Source organism: Hemiscyllium ocellatum, chromosome 39 (genome assembly GCF_020745735.1).
Source record: "Hemiscyllium ocellatum isolate sHemOce1 chromosome 39, sHemOce1.pat.X.cur, whole genome shotgun sequence".
NCBI classification, from domain to species: domain Eukaryota; kingdom Metazoa; phylum Chordata; class Chondrichthyes; order Orectolobiformes; family Hemiscylliidae; genus Hemiscyllium; species Hemiscyllium ocellatum.
In genome coordinates, this window is record NC_083439.1 from 38,530,569 (window position 1) to 38,556,456 (window position 25,888).

Sequence of the window (25,888 nt, forward strand, 5' to 3'; positions counted from 1 at the left end):
ATAGAGATAACCCCGGGAATTACAGGCCAGTTAGTCTTACTTCGGTGGTAGGCAAAGTAATGGAAAGGGTACTGAGGAATAGGATTTATGATGTCTGGAAAGACACTGCTAGATTAGGGACAGCCAGCACGGATTTGTGAGGGGTAGGTCTTGCCTTACAAGTCTTATTGAATTATTTGAGGAAGTGACAAAGCATGTGGATGAGGGAAGAGCAATGGATGTAGTGTACATGGATTTTAGTAAGGCATTTGATAAGGTTCCCCATGGTAGGCTTATGCGGAAAGTCAGGAGGCATGGGATAGTGGGAAATTTGACCAGTTGGATAGAGAACTGGCTAACCGGTCGAAGTCAGAGAGTGGTGGTAGATGGTCAATATTCAGCCTGGAGCCCAGTCACAAGTGGGGTTCCGAAGGGATCAGTTCTGGATCCTCTGCTGTTTGGAACGTTTATTAATGACTTGGAAGAGGGAGTTGAAGGGTGAGTCAGTAAATTTGCAGACGATACGAAGATTGGTGGAGTTGTGGATAGTGAGGAGGGCTGTTGTCAGCTGCAAAGGGACTTAGATATGATGCAAAGCTGGGCTGAGGAGTGGCAGATGGAGTTCAACCCTGTCAAGTGTGAGGTTGTCCATTTTGGAAGGACAATAAGAATGCGGAATACAGGGTTAATGGTAGGGTTCTTAGTAAGGTGGAGGAGCAGAGGGATCTTGGGGTCTAAGTTCATAGCTCTTTGAAAGTTGCCACTCAGGTGGATAGAGCTTGTAAGAAGGTCATAGGGAAATTATTGGAGAAGATTCTTGGGGACACGACATATAAGAAAATGCACTTATTAGTGATAGACAGCATGGGTTTGTCCAGGAGAGGTCATGCCTCACTACCTTGATCGAGATTTTTGAAGAGGTGATAAAAATGATTGATGAGAGAAAAGTGGTTGTTGTTGTCTACATGGACTTCGGTAAACTCTTTGACAAGGTCCCTCGTGGCAGACTGATACAAAAGGTGACGTCAGATATTATCAGGGTGAACTGGCTGGATAGATTCAGAACTTACGTACTCATAGGAGACAGTAGGTGTAGTGGAAGGAGGGCTGTGACTGGTGGTGTTCCACAGGGATCAGTGCTGGGACCTCGACTGTTCAGTCTACATAAATGATTTGGAGGAAAGCGTGGCTGGTCTATTAGTAAGTTTGCAGACGATATAAAGATTGGCAGAGTTGATGATAGTGAGGAGGATTGTCAGAGGATACAACAGGAGTCATGGGCAGGAAAATGGCAGATGGAATTTAATCTGGACAAATGTGAGGCGATGCATTTGGAGAGTCGAGTACATGTGGAAATTATACAGTGAATGATTGAATCCTGAGGAGAATAGATAAGCAAAGGGGTCTGGGTATGCAGGTCCACAATAAAAGGTGGCAACACAGGTAGATAAGGTCGTAAAAAAGACCTATAACATGCTTGTTTTTATTGGAAGGAGCAGTGAGTAATGATTGTCCCTCCATCATAAGGTCAGAATGGGCATGTTCGCCGATGATTGCACAGCGACTCGACAGACACCGAAGCAGTCCATGTCCAAATGCTACAAAAAAAGTAGGTGATATCTATGCCATTCACAATCTTATAAATTTCTATCAGATCGCCCCTCAACCTCCTGCATTCTAGTGAAAATGAGTTGACAAGTGGCAAGTAACATTTGATCCACATAAATGCTGTCACCAACAAGAAACAATCTAGCCATCACCCCTTGACATTCAAAGGTGTTACCATTACTGAATCCCCGTCTACCAACATCCTGGGAATTATCATTGATCAGAAACTCAACTGGACTCACTACATAAACGCAGTGACTATAAGAAGGTCAGAGGCTAGGAATACTGTGGTGAGTAACTCACCTCCTAACACCCCAAAGCCTGTCTGCAAGGCAAAAGTCAGGGGTGTGAAGGGATATTCCCCACCTGCCTGAATGAGTGCAGCCCCAACAACACTCAAAGCAGCCCATTTGATTGACACTGTATCCACAAGTATCCACTCCCTCCCTAGCACTCAATAGCAGCAGCGTGTACTATCTACAAGATGCACTGCAGAAATTCACCAAAGATCCTTAGACCGCACCTTCCAAACCCATGACCACTTCCATCTAGAAGGACAAGGGCAGCAGTTATTTGGGAACCCTGTAACCTTCAAGTTCCCCTCTAAATCACTCACCTAACTTGGAAATATACCATATTTCTTCATTGTCACTGGGTCAAAATCCTGAAATTCCCTCCCTAATGGCATTGTTGTTCAAAACACAGCAGATGGACTGCAGGAGTTCAAGAAAACAGTTCATCATTACCTTCTCATGGGCAGCGAGGGATGGGATATAAATGCTGGCTAGGCAGTGACACCCACTTCCTACTAAATAAATAAATAACTTTTGTTAAGCCACACTTGCAGCATTGTACGCATTTCTGGTCACTATACTACCAGAAGGATATGGATGCACTGGAGAGGGTAAAGTAAAGGTTTGCCAGGATATTGCCTGGTATGGGGAATTTTAGCTATGAAGAAACGTTGAATAGACTGGGTTTGTTTTCACTAGAATGCAGGAGGTTGAAGGGTGACCTGATAGATGTTTATAAGATTGTGAATGTGATAGAGTAGAAAGTATGAGACTTTTTCTCAGGGTGGAGGGGTCAATTACTAGGGGTCAGAGGTTCAAGGTGTGGGGAGGTGAGGTGAGGGTGCAAATCTTAGAAGAGATGTGCGAGGTGAGTTTGCCACAGGAATGCTGATGGGTGCCTGGAAAATGCTGCCAGAGGAGCTGGGGGTAGCAGCATTCAAGAAGCACATAGAAAAATACATGAATAGGAAAGGAATAGAGGGATATGGATCCTGTAGGAGAAAACAATTTTAGTATAGAAGGGCAAAATGTTTTGGTGCAAGCTTGAAGGGCCGAAGGGTCTATTTTTGTGCCATGTTGTTCTTTTTTTATTTGACTTTCAAACATTAGATAAAAAACAGTTGCCTCATTGGTGCCATGTATTTCTAAACTATGGCCCCTCATTCTAGATTCTCCTACAAGAGAAAACAATGCTTCAATATCGCCATGGTTAAGTCCTCTCAAGATCTTTTGTTTCAATTACATCACCCCTGACTGTTCTGAACTGCACAGGATACTGGCCTAGTCTGTCGAGTCTATCCGTACAAAACGTTCTGCCCATTCCAGCATTCGTCTAATACATCATCTGTTAATTGCTTGTCTCTGTGTGAGGCCCAGGGTTCAGATACCACCACAACCAGTATCATCAGCTACCCAGACTCAGCTAAGAAACTGGCCTCATTTTCAGCAGAAATTGCAAGTTTTAGAATATGTTCAATAATTAATAGAAACACTGTGTGTCCTGAGATGCCGCTTCAAGTTTTGGTTCATTTTTACATTATGAGGTAACAATGGAAAATTATTACGGGAGAAATCTTGAAGGAAACCAATTTTTGAAAGCAACAAGAGTGCCAAAATTAGTTTTTCTTTAATGAAACTTCAACAAAAGCAAAATGTGAACTCTTCAACTTTTTCTGAAATAACGTGGAAAGCAAAAATTGCTGGTTGAATATACACAGACTGAATTTCAACTATCACTAAGCACAGAAAGAGAGCTGAAAAGATCAATTTGGAAAATTAGAAATTGGAGAAGTAATAATTGATCAGTGAATGTTTGTACAATTTAAAGCATTTCTTTCCCTGATACATACCTTGAAGCTTCAACAATAACAAAATGATTCATATAAACAGTAACACATTTGGAAAAACTGTCACGTAATTTAAGTTTAGAGAAAGATTTGGGATAAAAGTTCCAAGGCATATCACAACCAGCTAATTCCTATTAAAGTACAGTTACTAACGTTATCCAGGAAAATACAGTAGTCAATTTGTGCACAGTCAACTCTCACAACGTACAGATTAAACCATATCAACTTGTGTTTTTGGTGGCATTGGCCAAGGTTTGAATGGTAACCAGAGGACTCCTAATTATCAAAACATGCAATAAGAACCTTTAGCCCATCTTGAGAAAGTAGACAGAACTGAGGTTTAACATCTTATCTGAAATGCATATTTCTAGCCATACTAGAAGTGCACTAAAAGCCTGGCCCACAGAGAGATCATGCCCATACCTTGGGATTCTAGACACAACTGTCATCACTGAAATGACCTGATACAAGACATATTGGGAATGGATTTCCTCCCTGGTTATAACTTTTTTTAACTCTACCTTTCTCTAAACATGCTTTGATAGATCTACAACACAACGTTACGCATGTTGTTCAAGGCAGCCTGCTTGACAACTAATACGTAACTGAGAAGTCAATCAGAACATACTGTTAACGTCTTCAAGCACTTTCCTTAATCTAATTGATTAAGCAAGTGAGCAATATGCCTAACCTATAAAACTGACACCTTTGTGCATTAAACTGTTCGCAATTCTCTTTTTATTATCCATGAAAAGCTTTCCAATTTTCCTCAGTGATTAAAGTCTGGTTGAAGATTCAGATAGACTTTGAATACTTTCAATATGATACACCTTAACAGGCTGTGAAGTGCTTTGTAATACAAGCATTCGACACTTATATGAGTGCTCTGGAAACTTGCACAACTCAGCTATTGCTTTCTAAGGGGACTTGACAAGGTCAGGGTGAAGTAACCCACTTGGATCTTCAGAGAAGGTGGTGTGACTGTCAGTGTAAGGACCTGATTGGGATTGCATCTCAGTGAAAGGTCTCCTGATCCTCCCCCTCTCCAAAATACAGGTGGAGACTACAGGGAGACTCCATTGGTTTCTGAGGTCCATTGACTAACTGAAGAAAAAAACTTCTAAAGATCTGAGAAAAAGGGTTCATAAAATATATTTTAAACAGGCTTTGAAAAAGGAATTTCATAAAAAGAAATTATTAAATCGGACAGTGTTATAAAATCAATCATGTAAGGTTTAAAATATTCTTTCTGGCCTTCAGTTATAGCCGACAGCAATAGTATTTCTTTCTCTAAGCCATCCTTTCCAAAGATGGTTCCTGAATGGGGAAATAGCACCCTGACACCTGTAGTGACGGAGGAAGATTACCCCTACACAAGGCATGAATTGTGTCTGGTTGATATGAGACATAAGTTTTCCTCCTGTAATATATGTAATTATTTTGAAGCATTGCTAAATGTTTGTAGAGTTAGTATATGATCTGGTAAAAGGTGGCACCTCCTGCTAAAGCAGTACAGTAATAAGTTACACCATATTGTGCAGTAGAACATGTCAAAATTACTTACGGGGGATTGTCACATTTTCTTTGTCTAAACCTGGCTCCTGTTCCACATGTCCGGCTGCACATACTCCACTGGCTCCAAGTACTCCAGTCTCCATCCACATGCTCTGGAATTGGTGTTTTACTGACACATTCCCCAGCTCTGCACCACTTAAATCACAGCAGAAAGTACATGTTAAAAACTGCACCTCCTCACCAGCTGTTTACCAATCCCATTCTCAGTGATTAACACAGAAACAAGAAGCCATCAAGGCCTCCAACCCTGTTCCACCATTCAATCAGATCATGGCGAATCTGTATTTCAATTTCATTTAACATCCTTTACTTCATAAATATCCTTGATATACTTAACTGATAAAAAAGCCATTTCAGTCTCAGAAGCTCCACTGACCCCCTTGTTTCACAGCAATTTGGGGGAACAAGAAAGATCAAATTGTACGCAGGTGTTCTCACCAAACAATTGTAGAAGAATTTCCTTAGTATTCTACTTTGGCACCGTCCAGCAATAGCCAATATACCATTTGCTTTTCTAATTGATTACTGTATCTGCAAGTTAACTTCTATGTTCTCTGTACAAGTACACTCTAGTCACTGAACACCATCAGTAAGGTAAAAAGGTAAAAAGGGCTTTTGCCTGAAACGTCGATTTCGCTGCTCGTTGGATGCTGCCTGAACTGCTGTGCTCTTCCAGCACCACTGATCCACCATCAGTAAGGTGTTTTATGCCTTTTAGAAATATTCTTTTTCTCTTCTCATTACCAAAGTATATGAGATTACACTTCTGCACATTATACTCAATCTGTAATCTCTGGCCCACTCAGTCAGCCTATCTATAACTCTTCCCAAATTCCCACAATGCTTTGCATCATTAATAACATGAATTGTCACTGATTGATCCTCAATTCAAGGATGACATCTGCCCAGGTCGCAAGCTTTTCCCAATGTGTCTTCAGGTGGCTGAACAGGTCCATTTTCAATGCACTGATCTTTGGGTACATGGGGCAAGATGTCGCATGATGTCGTGAGATGGGAGTGCAAGATTCTCTTCTATTCCTTTCCTTCTCTACTACTCCTCAGCTTCATCATTAAGATATCATCACCCAGAGCACGATTTCGCTCACTGGATCAACTGTCACTATTTTGAAGCATTGCAATGAGCAAACATGGAAAGAACATCACAGCTCCTTTGTCTAAGTTATTAATACAGAATATAAATGGATGAAATGCAATCAGTGATCACTAGGTTAAGTCTGCCAACTTGATGATACTCAATTTATTCTTATAATCTGCTTCTTCTCCATTAACTAATTCTCCAACCATGCAAATATATTACACCCATCTCCAAGAACCTTACCTTATGCAGTAACCTTTGGCCTGACACCTTATCAATACTTAATGGAAATTCTAGTATTCAGCTGGTTCCTCTTTACCTACCTTAGTTATATCCTCAAAAAATGCAATGTGTCAGATATGATTTCCATTTTTGTACATTCATGTTGACTCTGTCTGATCGGTGACATCCCAAATGCATTGTGAACATTATCTTACCAATAAATTCTAATGCTTTCCAGCCTGTAGTTTACAACTTTCTCTCTCCCTTCTTGGTTCTACAATCTAGGAAATTTTGGAACCTTGCAACTAATATACCCACTAAAGCTGGAGTTATAATTTTAGAACCTTAGGATGGAAGCCATCGGGTCCTGGGCATTTGCTGGATCTTAGCCCCTCAGGTTGCTCCAATGTTTGTTTTACTTGATAATAATTGCTGCAAGTTTCTCAATCTTACCACTCTTGGTTAATATTTATTTCAGATATGTTAACTGTGTCTTTTACTGTGAAGAAACACTTGGATAAAGTCTCATGGCAATGTTCTCATTCCCATCAGGATTTCTGCTTTCTATGCTCTAAAAGACAAACGCTTACTTGGGTCACTCTCTTCTTTTTATAAAACTAGCTGTTTGGTATTATAGAACTTGAGTATCGCTGAAAAAAGCACATTTTGTCAAAGTTTTGCATCGTCCACTCATCAGGCCAAAATGCAAGAATTACTGAAGTAAGGGGAAAACAGAAGAGTACTAATTGGATGGACAGTGGATTCATAGAGACATTGTCATGCAGAATGCAACTGTTCATGAGAACTGACAGTCACATAGAGTCAGAGAGTCACACAGGCATGGAAACAGACCCTTCAGTCCAACCAGTGTATGCCAACCATGTTCCCAAACCAAATTAATCCCATCTACCATCCCATTTGGCCTATATCCCTACAAACCTTTCTTATTCATGACCTTATCTAAATGATTTTTAAATCTTTTAACTCTACCTGCATTCACCACTTTCTCTGGCAGTTCATTTCACACTTCATTTACTCTTCCTTGTAAAAAAAAGTTGCCCCCATGTCCTTTTCAAATCTTTACCCTCTCACCTTGTTTTGAACTCCCCCACTCTCGGGAAATGACCCTTCCTCTCGTAATTTTATAAACCTCAATAAGGTCACCCCTCAACCTCCTGTGCTCCTGTCTTTCCAGTCTATATAATTTTCAGGACATGCCAAACTTGGTTTAAATTTTAAGTGAGGCATATTGATTGATTGGTCAAAGCATTGCCCAGAGAATGGCACTTATTTTATTGATTTGAAATAGGTACAAATGTGTCGGCATGTTTTCCCATCTGAAAAGAACAGGACCTAGTGAATTATATATGTAGTTTTTCCAATTCTCCATCATCAGGATTCTGTTGTCAAGTCACAAACACAAATCACATGAATGCTCAGTGTAGCATTTGAATTTCAGAGCTAGGTAAGATGTTAGGAATATACACTGTACATCCCAAAGACTGGCGGATCTCATTAAACAGCATATTCCTTTGTTACAAGCAAGGTACTGATCATAACAGATCAACCTGCGCCTGCAAAACTTAAAACACGATGTCCAACATTAGATGTGATTGCATGCTTGGATAACACCTGCAAATTACATGGATGTAAAGAATTACGCTGATAATCAATTTAGGACTGTCACTCGAGTTTGCTCGGTGCTGTACTGGTTACATGTAAACAGCGAATAAGAATTAATTTGTAACTGTGTCATAGTTTTTACTTTTCTGTTTAGTCTAGTTTGTAAGGAAACACATTTGAGAAAGACAAGTTTAAAGGATTGTGGACAGCGGCTCATTTGTAGTTCCAGGGAGAAACTGACCGGAGTTTTATTTTAAAGGTTACTGGAAGTTCACTTTGGACACAGAGACTTTTAAAAAAGAAACTTGTCAGAAATCACATGGCATAAGCTAATTGCTTAGACCTACCACATGACTGAGATAATGCCTATTAGGAAAGACAGATTGGGCTTTTGTTTGGAGATGGTTTGGATTTCATGTGGGTCATACTTTGAGTAAAAGAAACTACCCAGCTTAGCATCCGTCTTTCTGAAAAAGCCTTTAAGTTCAATGTGAGAACTGAGAAAGAGAGAGAGAGAGAGAGAGAGAGTGTGTGGGGGTGGGTATTAGGTAGAGGGATTATATTTATAGTTTCATATTTCAAACTGTGTATGCTAACAAGCTTTGCAGTTTTACTGAATAATTCTTGTTTTCTAATAAATCATTAATTCCTTTATTCACTGATGAGACATGGCAGCACTGGTTGGGCGAGCATTTATTGCCCATCCCTAGTTGCTTTTGAGGAGATGGTGATGAGATACCTCCTTGAACTACAGTCCAAGTGCTGGACGCAGACCCAGAATACTTTTAGGAAGGGATGTCCAGGATTTTAAGTCAGTGATACTGAAGGAATGACAATATCTTTCCAAGTTAGGGCGTTTGCAAGTTAGAGGGGGACTTATGGGTCGTGATATTCTCATATATCTGCTGCTCTTGTCATTCCGGGTGGAAGTGGTTGGCAGTTTGGAATGTGCTGTCAAAGAAGCTTTGATGAATTTCTGCATTGCATCTTGTGGATAGTATACACTGTTGCTACTGAACATAACTTTACATAAATGGAGGAAGTGGATGCATGCAGATATGGTGACAGGCAAGCAAGCTGCTTTGTTCTGGATGGTGTCGAGCTTCTTGACCATTAGATTAGACTTACAGTTTGGAAACAGGCCCTTGGCCCAACAAGTCCACACCGACCCGCCGAAGCGCAACCCACCCATACCCCTACATTTACCCCTTACCTAACACTACGGGCAATTTAGCATGGCCAATTCACCTGACCCGCACATCTTTGGACTGTGGGAGGAAACCGGAGCACCCGGAGGAAACCCACGCAGACACGGGGAGAACGTGCAAACTCCACACAGTCAGTTGAACCTGGGTCTCAGGCACTGTGAGGCAGCAGTGCTAACCACTGTGCCGCCCACATTGTTGGAGCTGAACTCATCCAGGTAAGTAGGGAGTATTCCTAACTTGAGTCTTGTAGATAGTGGACAGACTTTGAGTTGCAAATGGTGATTTACATGCTGCAGGATTTCTAGCCTCTGATCTGATCTTGTAGCAACAGTATTTTTATGGAGAGTCTCTTCAATTCCCAGTCCATGGTAATTCCTCGATGTTGATGGGGGGGGGGGGGGGGGGGGGGGGATATTCAGCTATGGTGAAACATTGAATGACAAGGTTTGATGGTTAGATTCTCTCTTTTTGGAGATGGTCATTGCCTGGAACTTGTGTAGGACTAATGTGACTTGCAACTCGTCAGCCAAAGCTGGATACTGTCCAGATCTTGTCGCATTTGAACATAGAATCATAGAGTAGAGTCAAAGAGTAATATAGCATGGAAACAGGCCCTTCAGCCCAAACTAGTCCATGCTGACCATGGTGCCCACTCAACTAGTTCGAATTACCTGCATTCAGTCCATGTCCTTCTAAACCCTTCCCATCCATGTACCTATCCAAATGTTTTGTAAATGTTGCTATTGTATCTGCCTCAACCACTTTCTCTGGCAGCCCATTCCATTTACACACTACGTGAAGAACTTGCCCCTCAAGTCCTTTCTAAATCTTCCCCACCCCCCCCATCTTAAACCGGTCAACCGTCATTCTCCTACATTCCAAGGAATAAAGTCCTATCCTGGCCAACCTCTCCCTTTCGCACAGGCCTGCTAGTCCTGGCAACATTGTCATAAATCTTCTGTGCACTCTTTCCAGTTTAATTGTGTCTTTCCTATAACAGGGTGACCAAACCTGTATACAATACTCCAAGTGCGGCCTCACCAACGACTTATATAACTGTAACATAATATCTCAACTCCTATACTCAATGCCTCAACCAATGAAGGCCAGCATGCTAAATGACTTCGTCACCACCCTGTCTACCTGTGACACCGCTTTCAAAGAACTCTATACTTGTACTCCTCAGTCCTGCTGTTCCACAGCACTCCTCAGGACCTCACCATTTACTGTATAAGTCCTACCTTGGTTTGTCTTTCCAAAGTGCAACACCTCCCACTTATCTGTATTGAATTGTATTTGCCAAGCTCCAGCCCAATTCCCCATCTGATCAAGATTCCTCTGTAATTTTTGATAACCTTCCTCACTCTAAACAATTCCTCCTAATTTTGTACCATCCACAAGCTTACTAATCATGTCCTGTGCATTCACATCCAGATCGTGTTCGTACGTAACAAATAACAAAGGTCCTAGCACCAACCTCTGTGGCACACCACTAGTTACAGGCATCCAGTCCGAGAAACTACCTTCAACCATCACCCTCTGCTTCCTACCAATTTTGAATCCAATTAGCTAGCACTCCCTGGATCCCATGAGACCTAACCTTCATGACTAACCTGCTGTGCAAGATCTTGTCAAATGCCTTACTAAAGTCCATATAGACAACATCCTCTGTCATATCCTCATCCATCCTCTTGGTTACCTCTTCGAAAAACTCTACAAAATTTGTCAGACATGATTTTCTGTGCACAAATCCGTGCTGACTATCCATTATCATACATTGACTATCCAAATTTTGGTTGATCCTGTCCCTCCTGTATCCTCTCCAACAATATGCCTACCATTGATGTCAGGCTCACTGGCCTGTCTTGTCTTTGTTACCTTTCTTAAACATGGAACAAGATTAGCCACCCCCCAGTCTTCCTGAACTTCACCAGTGGCTAACGATCTCTGCAATCTATTCCCCAGCATCCTATAACATTGGAGGATGAACTTGATCAGGCCCAGGGGATTTATCCACCTTAATGCGCTTCAAGGTTGTAAACATCTCCTCTCTGGTAATATATGTATGATTCAAAACATCCCAATTGTTTCCCTTATTTCCTTGACATCCATGATTCTTTCCTCAGTAAACACTGAGGAGAAATACTCATGAAAAACCTGCCCATCATCTGTGGCTCCACATACAGAAGGCCATGCTGATCTTTAAGGGGACCTATTCTCTCCTTATCCATCCTTTTACTCTTAATATAGCTTTAGAACCTCTTGGGATTGTATTTAACCTTATCTGCCAGATCCATCTCATACTCCCTTGTTGCTCTTCTGAAGTGTGCTCTTACACTTTTTAATGTAATCTAGGGATTAACTTGAGCCTGATAGCTTAAACCCAATGTTGCTGTCTTCTTTTTCCTGACCAGAGCCTCAATAACCCTTGTCAGCCAAGGATCCCTAAAGCCGCCAGCTTTTCCCTTCACCCTAATAGGGACATACTTTTGATATCACACTTACAAAAGCCACCCATTTGCCAGTCATTCCTTTTCCTTCAAACAGATTCACCCAGTCGGCCTTTACTAAATTCTGCCTACGGGCCTCAATACCCACTTCTGACCTTATGGTAGAGGGAAGGTCATTAGTGAAACATCTGAAGATGGTTGAACCTTGGACATATCCTGAGGAATTCCTTCAGATATGACCTGGAGCTGAAATGACTGACCTTCAAAAACCTCTTCCTTTGTGTCAGATGTGATTATAATCAAAAATTTTTCCTTATTTACTTTGAATCCTGTTTTACTAGGGCTCTTTGATGCCTTCATCAAAAGCAGGTTTGATGTCCAAGGAAGTCACTCTCACCTCACCTCTGGAACTCAACTCTTAGCCCATGTTTAGACCAGGCTGTGAGGTCAGGACCTTCTGCACTCTCCATTAAACCAGGTTGAACGATCACGGCAGTTAATCCCCTGGCTTAACCGTCATGCCAGGACTTGAGCATGCGGACTGTTTTGGGAGGAGATTCTGCTGCTGCTAATGGCCAACAATGCATCATTGATGCCCAATGTTAAGTGGCCAGATCTGTTCAAAGTCTATCCCATTTAGCATGTTAATACAGCTGTACAATATGATAGAGGGATCCTCAGTGTGAAGACAGGATCTTATCTCTGCAAGCACTGTCTAGTGATCATTCTTACTGACACTGCAGTGGGCTGATGCATTTGCAGCAGGCAGATTGGTGGGGACTTCTAGATTGTCCCAGGAAGGGGACTATTGCTTCAACATTCACACTGTCAAGTTCCCTTAGAATCTTACATGTTTCAAAAGGATCATCTCTTATTCTTCCAAACTGCAAAGAAGATCGGCTCACCCTGCGCAAACTTTCCTCATAAGAGAACCTCTGTATTCCAGAATAGATGTCGTGAACCTTGTCTGATCGGCATACTGTGCAAGGACATCCCTTATTAAATAAAGAGAGAAAACTCTCTGCAATATCATAGGTATGGTGTAATAAATGGTGTACACAGCTGTAGCAAGAACTCTTTAACTTTATACCCCATCTCCCTTGCAATAAAATGCAATATTTTATTTACTTTCATTTTGGATGAGGGTGTAGAAGGGTAGGTTAGTAAATTTGCAGACGACACTAAGGTCGGTGGAGTTGTGGATAGTGATGAAGGATGTTGCAGGTTACAGAGAGACATAGATAAGCTACAGAGCTGGGCTGAGAGGTGACAAATGGAGTTTAATGCGGACAAGTGTGAGGTGATTCACTTTAGTCAGAGTAACCACAATGCAAAGTACTGGGCTAATGGTAAGATTCTTGGTAGTGTAGATGAGCAGAGAGATCTCGGTGTCCAGGTACACAGATCCTTGAAAGTTGCCACCCAGGTTGACAAGGTTATTAAGCAGGCATACAGTGTTTTAGCTTTTATTAATAGAGGGATCGAGTTCCGGAACCATGAGATTATGCTACAGCTGTACAAAACTCTGGTGTGGCCGCACTTGGAGTATTGTGTGCAGTTCTGGTCACCACATTATATGAAGGATGTGGAAGCTTTGGAAAGGGTGCAGAGAAGACTTACAAGGATGTTACCTAGTATGGAGGGAAGGTCTTACGAGGAAAGGCTGAGGGACTTGAGGCTGTTTTCATTGGAGAGTAGGTTGAGAGGTGACTTAATACAGACATATAAAGTAATCAGAGGGTTAGATAGGGTGGACAAGGAGAGCCTGTTTCCAAGATTGGTGACGGCGAGCGCAAGGGGGCATAGATTTAAATTGAGGAGCGATAGATATAGGACAGATGTCAGAGGTAGTTTCTTTACTCAGAGAGTAGTAAGGGTATGGAATGCTTTGCCTGCAACGGTAGTAAATTTGCCAACTTTAAGTTGCCATTGGACTAGCATATGGACGTACATGGAATAGTGTAGGTTAGATGGGCTTCAGATTGGTATGACAGGTCGGCGCAACATTGAGGGCCAAAGGGCCTGTAGTGTTCTATGTTCTATTTTTTGCTTGATCTGCATACTAGTGTTTTGTGAATCATTTACACCCAGATCCTCAGGTACCACAGAATTCTGAAAACTGTTTTCATGTAAATCATATTCCAATTTTTCACTTCTCCTTCCAAATGGGACAACCTCACATTTTCCCATATTATCCACTACCTCCCAAATTTTTGTCCAATTAACCATCTGCAGACACTCTGCAGCAGCCAGTCTAAGGTTAGCTGGAGAGAGTTCCAGATTTTCACTGCTCTTTGCATTGTTAACCTCCTTTCATTTCACTCTTTAACAGCCAACTCCAGCTTTGAGAATGTTCTGCCGTATTCTAAGTTACCCTACCAATGGAAACATTTTCTCTGGAACTACTCAATTCAACTCACGAACATAAGAACTGAAATAGACAATAAGCAGTCAAAGCAATACAGAAGAAACTGGGGAAGGTGGGACCTGCACAAGGAGGACGGGTTGCACCTGAAATGGAGGGACACCAATATCCTGGACAGGAGGTTTGCTAGTGGACTTCGGGAAGGTTGAAACTAGTTTGGCCGGGATGGAAGTGGGAATCAGAGCTACGGATCAGATGATGGGGTATCTGGTGAACAGGCAGATACAGCGTGCAGAGAGTCTGTGAGGAAGGATCGACAGTTGATAGGGCAAAGTTGCAGTCAGAGTGATGGGTTGAAGCGTGTCTATATTAATGCAAAAAGTGTCAAGAGTAAGGCTGATGAACTTGGAGCATATATCAGAACTTGAAGCTACAGTGTTGTGGCCATTACGGAGACAGGGATATCAAAGGGGCAAGAATGGTTGTTGGATGTTCCAGGGTTTAGATGCTTCAAAAGGAATTGTGAGGGAAGTAAAAGAGACGGGGAAGTGGCATTTATAATCAGGAATAGACCTCAGCTGCATAAAGGGAGGTCATCAAGGGGGATTTGACTGCAGAGTTAGTATGGGTGGAAGTCAGAAACAGGAAAGGGGCAGTCGCTTTATTGGGAGTTTTCTGTAGACTCTCCAATAACAACAGTGACACAGAGGAGCAGATTGGAAGGCAGATTTTGGATAGGTGCAGAAGTAACAGGGATTGTTGTCAGGGAAGATTTCAACCTCCCTAATATGACTGGAACCTCCTGAGTGCAAATAGTTTGGATGGAGCAGATTTTGTCAGTTGTGTCCAAGAAGGATTCTTGATTCGATAGGCTGACTTGAGGGGAGGCAATATTGGATTTGCAGCTTGGCAACGAAGCAGGTCAGGTGTCAGATCTCCCGGTGGGAGAGCATTTCGGTGATAGTGATCACAACTCCCTGACCTTTACAATAGTCACAGAGAGGGATAGGAGCAGATGGTAGGGAATGCATTTAATTAGGGGAGGGAGAATTCTAATGCTATTAGGCAGGAACTGTGAAGCATAAATTGGGAGCAGATACTCTCAGGGAAATGCACGACAGAAATGTGGAAGTCGTTTCAGGATCACTTGTTGCAAGTGCTGGATAGGTTTGTCCCACTGAGGCAAGGAAGGGATGGTAGCATGAAGAAACCTTGGATGACAAGAGATGTGGAACATCTAGTCAAGAGGATGAAGGAAGCTTACTTAAGGTTGACGAAGCAAGGATCAGACAAGGCTCTAGAGGGTTATAAGGTAGCCAGAAGGAACTTGAAGAATGGACTAAGGAGAGCTAGAAGGAGCCATGAAAAAGCATTGGCAGGTAGGATTAAGAAAAACCTCAACACGGTCTACGCTTATGTGAGGAACAAGGGGATGACCAAAGAGAGGTTAGGGCTAATCAGGGATAGTGAAAGGAACTTGTGTCTGGAGTCGGAGGAGGTTGGGAAGTTCCTTAATAAATATTTTACTTCAGTATTCACTAGTGAAAGGGACTTTGTTTGTGAGGACAGCATCTAACAGGCTGATACGCTCAAACAGGTTAATGTTAAGCAGGAGGATGTGCTGGAAATTTTGAAAAACATGAGGATAGATAAGTCCCCTGGGCCAGACAAGGTTAATACAGGAGACGAGGGACGATATTGCTGCACTTTTCGTGATGATTTATGTGTTCTCACTGTCCATTGGAATAGTATCAGATGATTGGAGGGTGGCAGATGTCATTCCCTTGATCAAGAAAGGGAATAGGGATAACCCTGGAAATTACAGACCAGTCAGTCTTACGTTGGTGGTGGGCAAATTATTGGAGAGGATTCCAAGAGACAAGATTTATGATTATTTGGAAAACCATAGTTTGATTAGAGATAGTCAGTATGGCAGGTCATGCCTCACAAGCTTTACTGATTTCTTTGAGGATGTGACAAGTCACATTGATGAGGGGAGAGCAGTGTATAGGTTGTACATGGATTTTAGCAAGGTATTTGATAAGGTTCCTCATGGTAGGCTTATTCAGAAAGTAAGGAGGCATGGGATACAGGGAAATGTGGCTGTCTGAATACAGAATTGGCTGGCCCATAGAAGGAAAGTATTCAGTCTGGAGCTCAGTGACCAGTGATGTTCCACAGGGATCTGTTCTAGGATCTCTGCTCTTTGAGATTTTCATAAATGACTTGGATGAGGAAGTGGAAGGGTGGTTAGTAAGTTTGCTGATGACACGAAGGTTGGCTGAGTTGTGGATTGTGTGGAGAGCTATTTTAGGTTGGAATGGGGCACTGACAGGATGCAGAGCTGGGCTGACAAGTGGCAGATAGGGTTCAATTTGGAGAAGTGTGAAGTCAAATTTTGGATGGTCAAATTTGAATGCAGATTACAGAGTTAAAGACAGGATTTCTTGACAGTGAGGAGGAACACAGGAATTGAAGTCCACGTCCATAGATCCCTCAAAGTTGCCACCCAAGTTGACAGGGTTGTTAAGAAGGCATATGGTGTGTTGGCTTTCATTAGCAGTTTAAGAGTTTAAGAGTCATGAAGTTATGCTGCAGCTCTACAAAGCCCTGGTTAGACCATACTTGGAATACTGCGTTCAGTTCTGATTGCCTTAGTATAGGAAGGATATGGAAGCGTTAGAGGGGGTGCAGAGGATATTTACCAGGATGCTGCCTGGATTTGAGGGCATGTCTCATGAACAAAGATCGAGGGAGCTAGGGCTTTTCTCACCAGAGAGAAGAAGGATGAGAGGTGACTTGATGGAGGTATACAAGATGATGATAGGCATAGATAGAGTGGATAGCCAGAGACCTTCTCCTAGGGCAGAAATAGTTATCTTGAGGGGGCATAATTTTAAGGAGGAAGGTTTAGGGTGGGTGCGTGGAATGCATGGTCAACAGCGGTAGTAAAGGCAGAAACATTAGGGATATTTAAGCGACTCTTGGAAAGGCACACGGATGATAGTAAAATGAATGGTATGTAGATTGATTTAGACTAGAATTGGCACGACATCGAGGGCCGAAGGGCCTGTACTGTGCTGCACTGTTCTTTGTTCTGTGCCCATTGGCATGAAAATTGACAGCCCAGACAGCACACCGCCAAGAAGACATATTCCAACAGGAGTTAAAGGTGGAGTACCCTGAATGTGACATTGAAATGATACTTTCATAAAGAGAATACGAAAAAAATTAAGTTTACTAACTTTCTTGAAATTAATACCCTCAGGGTCAACCTATTATAGGTATTGTCTCTGTTACTACTTTTATACCATATGCTCAACACTGTGCTCTCAATGGATGTTTCTAGCTCACTGCTACTCATAGTTCCTATTTATTTAAGGAAGATGGTCTTGGTGTCAATCAGACACCCATGGGTTTAGACTGAGCCAACTGTTCTCAGAGCCTGAGCTCTTCCCTCATGAACCATCTCCCCTGGCACACATTTATCTCCTTGTTATTCTTACATGGACCAGCAGGTGGCATTGAGGAGTTATCCCAAGATCTCAAGATTACAGAATTGCTCAAACACTCTGCAGATTCCTAATTCCACTTTTCCATTTCATTGATTCAAGAATGAGCCACAGTTTTTGGTGTTTCCCTTCCACTGCCCATTCCTTTTTTAAAGTCTTCTGCACCTGCTCTGTGATAGAGCAAGGGGCAGGAGTAAAAATGAACAGAGGTAGAAACAGACAGCTTTGGAAATGAAGAGGTGATGAGGCTAGAAACTCATTTCAGGGTCAAAGGGGTCACAAAGGTCGAGATTTACCAGTCAGCATCAGAAAGCCTATTTCCAATAGGCTTTAAAAAGGGACACTTTTAGAGTTTCTTTTATAGTAAATTTCCTGGCCAACAACTTTCCAAGCTGAAGCACTGTAGTCAAATCCAGGAATCCATGAGCATAGGAGAGAGAGAGTCAGTGTGGAAAACGTCTCTGCTTTTCATTAAGTGCCTATAATTCGCTGATATAAGGTGCTGCAGCCGTTGTGAAAGCTATTGAGAAACGTTAAGTATGTCAAGTGTAGCAGTGAGGTGTAGTGGTTCTGATATTAAAATATTAGTGTTTATCGTTGTTGTAATGATCTCTTTTAGTTTTCTTCCTCTTCCATTATCTTCAACTCTTTCCACCACCCTTTCCCTTCTCTTGGCATCTTTCTAATGCATTTATGATCCTTTATCACTTTCTGAAATTCTCTCTCCTCCTCTTGTGGGTCAAACTCACTGATTCAGTCATATTTTAACAAAGGAAATTATTAACAATGTCATTGCACCCATAACCATTTTACATTTAAGGTGAAGGGACTGATGAACTGCTTCATAATATTATGGTACTTTTGTACCTTGATGTTTTACAACAGTTCATCAGTCCCTTCACCTTAAGGAATGCCTGCACACAGACCTGGGTACCTCCCCGAGTTTGAAAGGTTAGTGCTAGCTACTGCTTGTGGGGGATGGGAAATGTTCATCACACATCACATTGTTGGATCCACTCTATGGTCAAATCAATTCAGCCATAATCAAAGTAATTAATATATTGGAACATTAAAGATCTAGTTGATTTGCTTTGAGGCTGCTCTTAGAAATCACCACTTACTTTAAGAAGTAGGGAGACAGTACATTTATTGGCAATCCCACTCTTCTCTATGACATTGCAGACACTGATTGATTACAAATTGTTGCTTATTCATTGAACATTTTTACATTTGGATTTATGTTGATCACTTTGTGTGGAAACTTAGGCACAAGCCCATAACAGCAAACAAGTGCAGTGTCCAGTACATTCTGGGTACGTTCAGCAATCAACACCCCGAACAAAAGCTATAGGTGTGTTAAGCATTCCCGCACCACTCATGAAAGAGAACCAGCTGGAAAGGAATTCCAATTCCTGAAAAAAGTATATGCTGGGACCTGACATTGGGTCAAACTATAGAGCTATTAGTTTCGTCATCATCCTCTTGCATTACTGTTAGGCAGAGCATATTTTGAAATGTTTAATTATTTTTTATGATTCTGTGAGAGGCAAGAACTTTCAAATATTGTTTGGGTGCTAATGTTCACAGGTAAAGGGATGGCTGGAAAATGGGAAATCTTCAAAAATGAGCTAATGAAAGACCAGAGGCAGTATATTCCTGTTAGGGTGAAAGGAAAGGCTGGATAAATAGAGAAATTAAAGTTTTGATCAAAAAAAAGGAAGCATTGTCAGGTATAGACAGCAGAGATCGAGTGAATCCTTAGAAAAGTATAAAGGCAGTAGGAATATACTTAAGATAGAAATCAAGAGGGCAAAAATAGGACATGAGGTACCTTTGGAAAATAGGGTCAAGGATAATCCAAAAGGATTCTACAAATACATTAAGGTCAAAAAGGTTACTGGAGAGAAAATAGGGCCCCTTAAATATCAGCAAGGCTGCTTATATGTGGAACCACAGGAGATGGGGAAGATACTAAATGAGTATTTTGCATCAGTGTTTACAGTGGAGAAGGATATGGAAGATATAGAATGTGGAGAAATAAATAGTGACATCTTGAAAAATATCCATATTACAGAGGTGGTGGTGTTGGACATCTTACAAAATAAAAAGGTGGATAGATTGCCAGGACTAGAACAGGCATACCCTAGAGGTCTGTGGGAAGTGAGGGAGGTGATTGCTGAGTCCCTTGCTGATATATTTGTATGATTGATAGCCACAGGTGAGGTGCTGGAAGACTGGGGGTTGATTGTGCCACTATTTAAAAAGGGTGGTAAGGAAAAGCCAGGGAACTTTAGATTGGTGAGCCTGACATCGGTGGTGGGCAAGATGTTAGAGGGAATCCTGAGGGTCAGAATTTACATGTATTTGGAAAGGCAAGGACTGATTAGGGATAGTCAACATGGCTTTGTCTGTGGGAAGTTGTGTCTCACTAACTTGAGTGAGTTTTTTGAAGAAGTAACAAAGATGATTAATGAGGGCAGAATATCTATTTGGCCTATTTGGACTTCAGTAAAGCAACCGGCCAAATTCCTCAGAGTAGACTGGGTAGCAAGGTTAGAACACATAGAATACCGAGAGAACTAGCCTCAAAAGAAGAAGACAGGGAATGCTAGTGGAGGGTTGATTTTCAGACAAGAGGCCTGTGACCAGTGGTGTGCCATAAGGATCGATGCTGAGTCTACTGCTTTTCATCATTGATATAACTCATTTAGATTTGAATGTAGGAGGTATCATTAGTAAGTTTGCAGATGACATCAAAATTGGGGGGTGCAGTGAACAGAGTACAATGGGATCTTGATCAGATGGGCCATTGGGCTGAGGAGTGGCAGATGGAGTTTAATTTAGATAAAAGTGAAGTACTGCATTTTGGAAAGGCAAATCAGAATAGGATTGGTACACTTAATGGTAAGGTTCAGGGGAGTGTTGCTGAAAAAAAAAGGGGACCTTGGAGTGCAGGTTCATAGTTTCTTGAAAGTGAAGTCACAGGTTGATAAGATAGTAAAGAAGATAGTATGCTTGCCTTTATTGGTCAGTGCATTAAGTATAGGAGTTGGGAGGTCATGTTGTGGCAGTACAGGATGTTGGTTAAGCTACTTTTAGAATACTGCGTTCAATTCTGAGTCTCCCTGCTATAGGAAGGATGTTGTGAAACTTGAAAGAGTTCAGAAAAGATTTACAATGTTGCTAAGGTTGGAGGGTTTGGGCTATAGGGAGAGACTGTATAAGCGGGGGCTGTTTTCTCTGGAGTGTTGGAGGCTGAGATTTGACCTTATAGAGGTTTATAATATCATGAGGGGCACGGATAGGGTAAACAGACAGTAGCTTTTTCCTGTGGCAGGGGAACCCAAAACTAGACGGCAAAGGTTTAAGGTGAGAGGGAAAAATTTAAAAGGGACCAAAGGGGCAACATTTTCATGTAGAGGGTAATGAGTGTATGAAATAAGCTGCCAGAGGTAGTGGAGGCTGGTACAGTTACTGCATTTAAGGGGCATCTGGATAGGTATACGAACGTAATGGGTTTGTAGGGGTAAGGGCCAAATCTCGGGAAATGGGACTAGATTTACTTTGGATATCTGGTCAGCATGGATGAGTTGGACGCAGGGTCAATCTTCTTGCTGTACATCTTTGTGACTTTATGACAAGGAGCCTGTAGCAAATGGGGGGGGAAAAGTGATGGTGGTAGAAGAGTAGGAGCCAGTGATGAAGATGGAGGCTTTAATCAAAGTTCAAGGTTGAAGGCTAAGGCTCACGCTGATGTACAGCCTCAGCAAGAAGAGTATTAGGGGCGTGGCTTGATTAAATGCCACAGACGATCTTCCCAGATTCTTCCCAGCGTAAACATTGGGTCTACGCTTATCTGGCTCAGCCTGCTTTAATCTTTTGGGTGACAAACCTGTAACTAGTTTCAAGCTGCACTTTCATTGAAAGTCTCTTGAAAAAGGCTAATTTCTTGAAGATGATGATCAAACACAGGCCAGCAGCTCTGCACACTAGGTAAAGCAAGGTAGAGTAGGTACTGTCCAACAATAAACCTGGAATATAGATAAGGCAAGGTGGCACAGTGGTTAGCACTACTGCCTCACAGCGCCAGAGACTGGGTTCAATTCCCTCCTCGGGCAACACTTTGTGTGGAGTTTGCACATTCTCCCCGTGTTTGCGTGGGTTTCCTCCGGGTGCTCCGGTTTCCTCCAACAGTCCAAAAATGTGCAGGTTGGGTGAATTGGCCATGCTAAAATGCCCGTAGTGTTAGGTGCATTAGTCAGAGGGAAATGTAGGGGAATAGGTCTGGGTGGGTTGCTCTTCGGAGGGTCGGTGTGGACTGGTTGGGCCGAAGGGCCTGTTCCCACACTGTAGGGAATCTAATCTAATCTCGCAGGAGCCAGGCCAGGGAGAGCAGGAAGGAGAGACAAAACTGTGGGGAAAAGGTCTTAAATTGACAATAGCGATTGAGCATGAGCACCACTCCACCTCCCCTTAACTGACCAACATGCTGCAGCAGTAAATCTGCTGGGATGCCAGGCATTAAATCTTCACTTAATGGCATCAACTGGGGAATGGGCAGGAGGTCAACTCAACTCAACAGCCCTCCTAACACGTGCAAAATCAAAGAAAGGAAGGGGGCTCCAAGCACAATCATTTGAAGCAATAGCCAACTTGAAGAAAGCTGATAGGAAGAAAAATTTAAAGTTAGCATGGTATAATCCAGCATAGATGTCTTCCTGGACTTCGTGGAAGGACACAGCAGGATTTTATTCACCTTTAAATGACTCTGTGGCTGCACCATTGAAACAGTACAACTACTGAAGTGTGAAGATACTGGATATCCCCAGATCTTGAACTTACTTTATCAACACCACATTCTGTACCATCCAAAGGAGGATCCAATTTTGTTTTGCATGGTTTGTCCCCTTCTACCAGACACCATAGTCCAGCACACATTAAATGCTAAAATAAAAAGAAAATTGTGGTTAGATAATAGGGCCATCATATTTCATATATATCTGTCAACAGAAACAACATGATCAATAAACAATTAAACTTCCCATCCTCAAATGACAAACTGATACCTGCATATAAAATAATAATGACTGAATTTGCAGTTTTTGGTCACAGGTAGTCCTGATGATGCATCATAGAGTCATATTTATCTACCTGCTTTCATAACCTACAATATTTCTACTAAATAAAAAGCAGAATCCAACATTTTCTTCACTGTGGAAAACAGTCACAGGATGAAGTTTGGTCAACTCTGACTATGGGAATTGGAGTAAACATCCCCAGTACTCACAATAAATTAAAGAGGAAATCATTTTTGGGATCCTCAATGGAAGGGCCAATAAATTATTTCAAACTAATAATTCTGACATAATAGGAATCCCTCATGGGGGACAATTCCATTTCCTGCACCAAGACTTTGCTAAAACAGGTGAGCTTCCAATTACATCATTTTCCTCAACCACATCTCACTCACTGGATTAGTTTATATAACTTCATGAGGGAGGGCAATTGCTGGCAGGGTTTTCAACTTGCTGTTTGGGAGTAAAATTGACCTAACTGCTTGACTGTCATCCCAGAAACCACTCAATCTTCATGTTCTGGATAGCTGAGGTTCAGCACAGACCAACTCTTCATCAGGCTCTTGGTCAGCTGGAAGCTATAGGTACCTGGTCTCAACTTTCACTGGATACCTCACACTGGGTGAGGTTGCTGTTTAGTGTCTGCCATCGAGATATCAGCCTGGCTCAGGAGAACCAACTCTCTTGTCTCTGAATCAAAGATTTCGAGTTCTTGTCTCATTGCACAGGCTAGAGTATCTAATTCAGGTCGGTACTCCAATACAGTATTGACAGGCTGTTGTTCTGTCAGAGATATCAGGTTTCAATTGTGAAACTAAATGGAGGTCCTCTTCTGCCCTCATGGGAAGGCAAAAGGATCCAATGGCACCACTCAGTAGAGCAGTTGGGAATCTGCCTGATATCCTGGTCAATATTTTTAGCTTTGTTGTGAGTGTAAATTTGTTCTGCATAAATTCTGTATTTCTACTGTGAAAGCGCAGATTTCTCTTCTAAAATATTGGATTGTTTGGGTATTCAAAAATCCCCCAGGCCTGTCGGGTTGGCGGAAGATTGTTCTGGAGCACATCCCCTTGGATTTTCTCACAAGTATGGTACACCCCAAAACAGAATTTCTATAAAACCTGGCAGCCCTTTTTGGAATACCTGGACACAGATTTGTCTGCCACATTAATAAGGGTTTCCATATAGCTGTAGCGATTGTATTTTACGAGTCCAAAATCCAGACAGGGGAACTGCGAATGTATGAATATGTGAAAACTAATGCTCTCGATATTCCAGAGTGAGTGTTTTGTTTGGCCTAGAAAATTATTCATTAGTTTGTTGTTGGTTTTTATTTATTTAGTTAAGTGGTTAGTAGGAGTTTATGTGTATATTTTTCTATGCATATTTATACATTTGCACATGAGGGCAGTTTGGGTCTGTACATTTTTTTTGGTGTTCTTACTTTGTGTTGTTTTGAATTTATTGTTTTGTATTAGTTGTAATAATGGATTGTTGAACAGCATCTCTGAGCATTCCGAGGTCAGGAAAAACACTACAGAAATTTCAGTTTATTAAATCAGATGGAGAACCGAGAGTTAAACTAAAACAATCAGGGGAAGTGATGGCCTAGTGGTATTATTGTTAGACCATTAATTCAGAATATCAACTAATGATCTGGGGACCTGAGTTTGAATATGTCAGATGGCAGAATTTGAATTCAATAAAAATAAACTCTGGAATTAAGAATCTATTGATGACCATGAAATTATTATCAATTGTCGGAAAAATCCATCTGGTTCACTAATGTCCTTCAGGGAAGGAAATTTGCTATCATCTGGTCTGGCCCGCTTGTGACTCGAACCATTCAGTTGTACCAATCGCTATAAAGTCTCAAAGAAATGAAACCAGAAAGATCACCTGGCATTGACCTAGGCACTGGTAAAGATAATGGCAGAAACAGCCCTGTTAACCCTGCAAAGTCCTCCTTACTAACATCTGGCGGCTAGTACCAAAATTGGATGCGCTGTCTCAGACTAGTCAAGCAACAACCTCACACAGTCATACTCATGGAATCATGGATTAGATTACTTACAGTGTGGAAACAGGCCCTTCGGCCCAACAAGTCCACACCGACCCGCCGAAGCGAAATCCACCCATACCCCTACATTTGCCCCTTACCGAACACTACGGGCAATTTAGCATGGCCAATTCACCTGACCCGCACATCTTTGGACTGTGGGAGGAAACCGGAGCACCCGGAGGAAACCCACGCAGACACGGGGAGAACGTGCAAACTCCACACAGTCAGTCGCCTGAGGCGGGAATTGAACCCGGGTCTCTGGCGCTGTGAGGCAGCAGTGCTAACCACTGTGCCACCGTGCCGCCCACAAATCAATGGATTGTCGTGTTCATTTTTTTTAGATTAGATTCCCTACAATGTGGGAACATGCTCTTCAGCCTAACAAATCCACACCAACAAGTAACCCACTCAGACCCATTGCCCTACCATATATTCACCTCTGACACTATGGACAATTTAGCATGGCCAATTCACCTAACCTGCACATCTTTGGAGTGTGGGAGGAAACCGGAGCACCTGGAGGAAACCCACGCAGACATGGGGAGAATTTGCAAACTCCACACAGACAGTTGCGCAAGGCTAGAATCGAACCTGGGACCCTGGTGCTGTGAGATAACAGTGTTAACCACTGAGCCACTGTGCCGCCCTTTTTTTTTTAAGTGGACACTGTCCCAGATACCACCACCAGCATGCTCGGATATGTTTTGTCCCAATGTCAGGGCAGACCCAGCAGAGGTGATGGTACAGTTGGGAGGGAGTTGCTCTGGGAGTCTTCAACATTGACTCCAGACCTCATGAAGTCTTGTGGCTTTAGGTTAAATATGGGCAAGGAAACCTGCTGATTATCACATACCATCCTCCTTCATTTGATGAATTGGGATGTTGAACAACACTTGGAGGAACCACTGAGGATGGCAACAGCACAAAACATACTCTGCGTGGGGGATTTCAAAGAGCGCCATCAAGAGTGGCT

At 42.1% G+C, this 25,888-nt stretch overlaps 1 protein-coding gene across 2 annotated transcripts in view; it reads right to left on the reverse strand.

The window, feature by feature from the left end:
• adamts17 (ADAM metallopeptidase with thrombospondin type 1 motif, 17) overlaps positions 1-25,888 on the reverse strand; it is a 692,427-nt gene that overhangs the window by 293,184 nt on the left and 373,355 nt on the right. For both annotated transcript variants that reach the window (XM_060853375.1, XM_060853373.1), the window contains 2 exons: positions 22,621-22,722; positions 5,292-5,437 (listed from right to left, as the gene is read on the reverse strand). In XM_060853375.1, the coding sequence (XP_060709358.1) occupies positions 5,292-5,437; positions 22,621-22,722 (248 nt within the window). The remainder of the gene's footprint in view (positions 1-5,291; positions 5,438-22,620; positions 22,723-25,888) is intronic.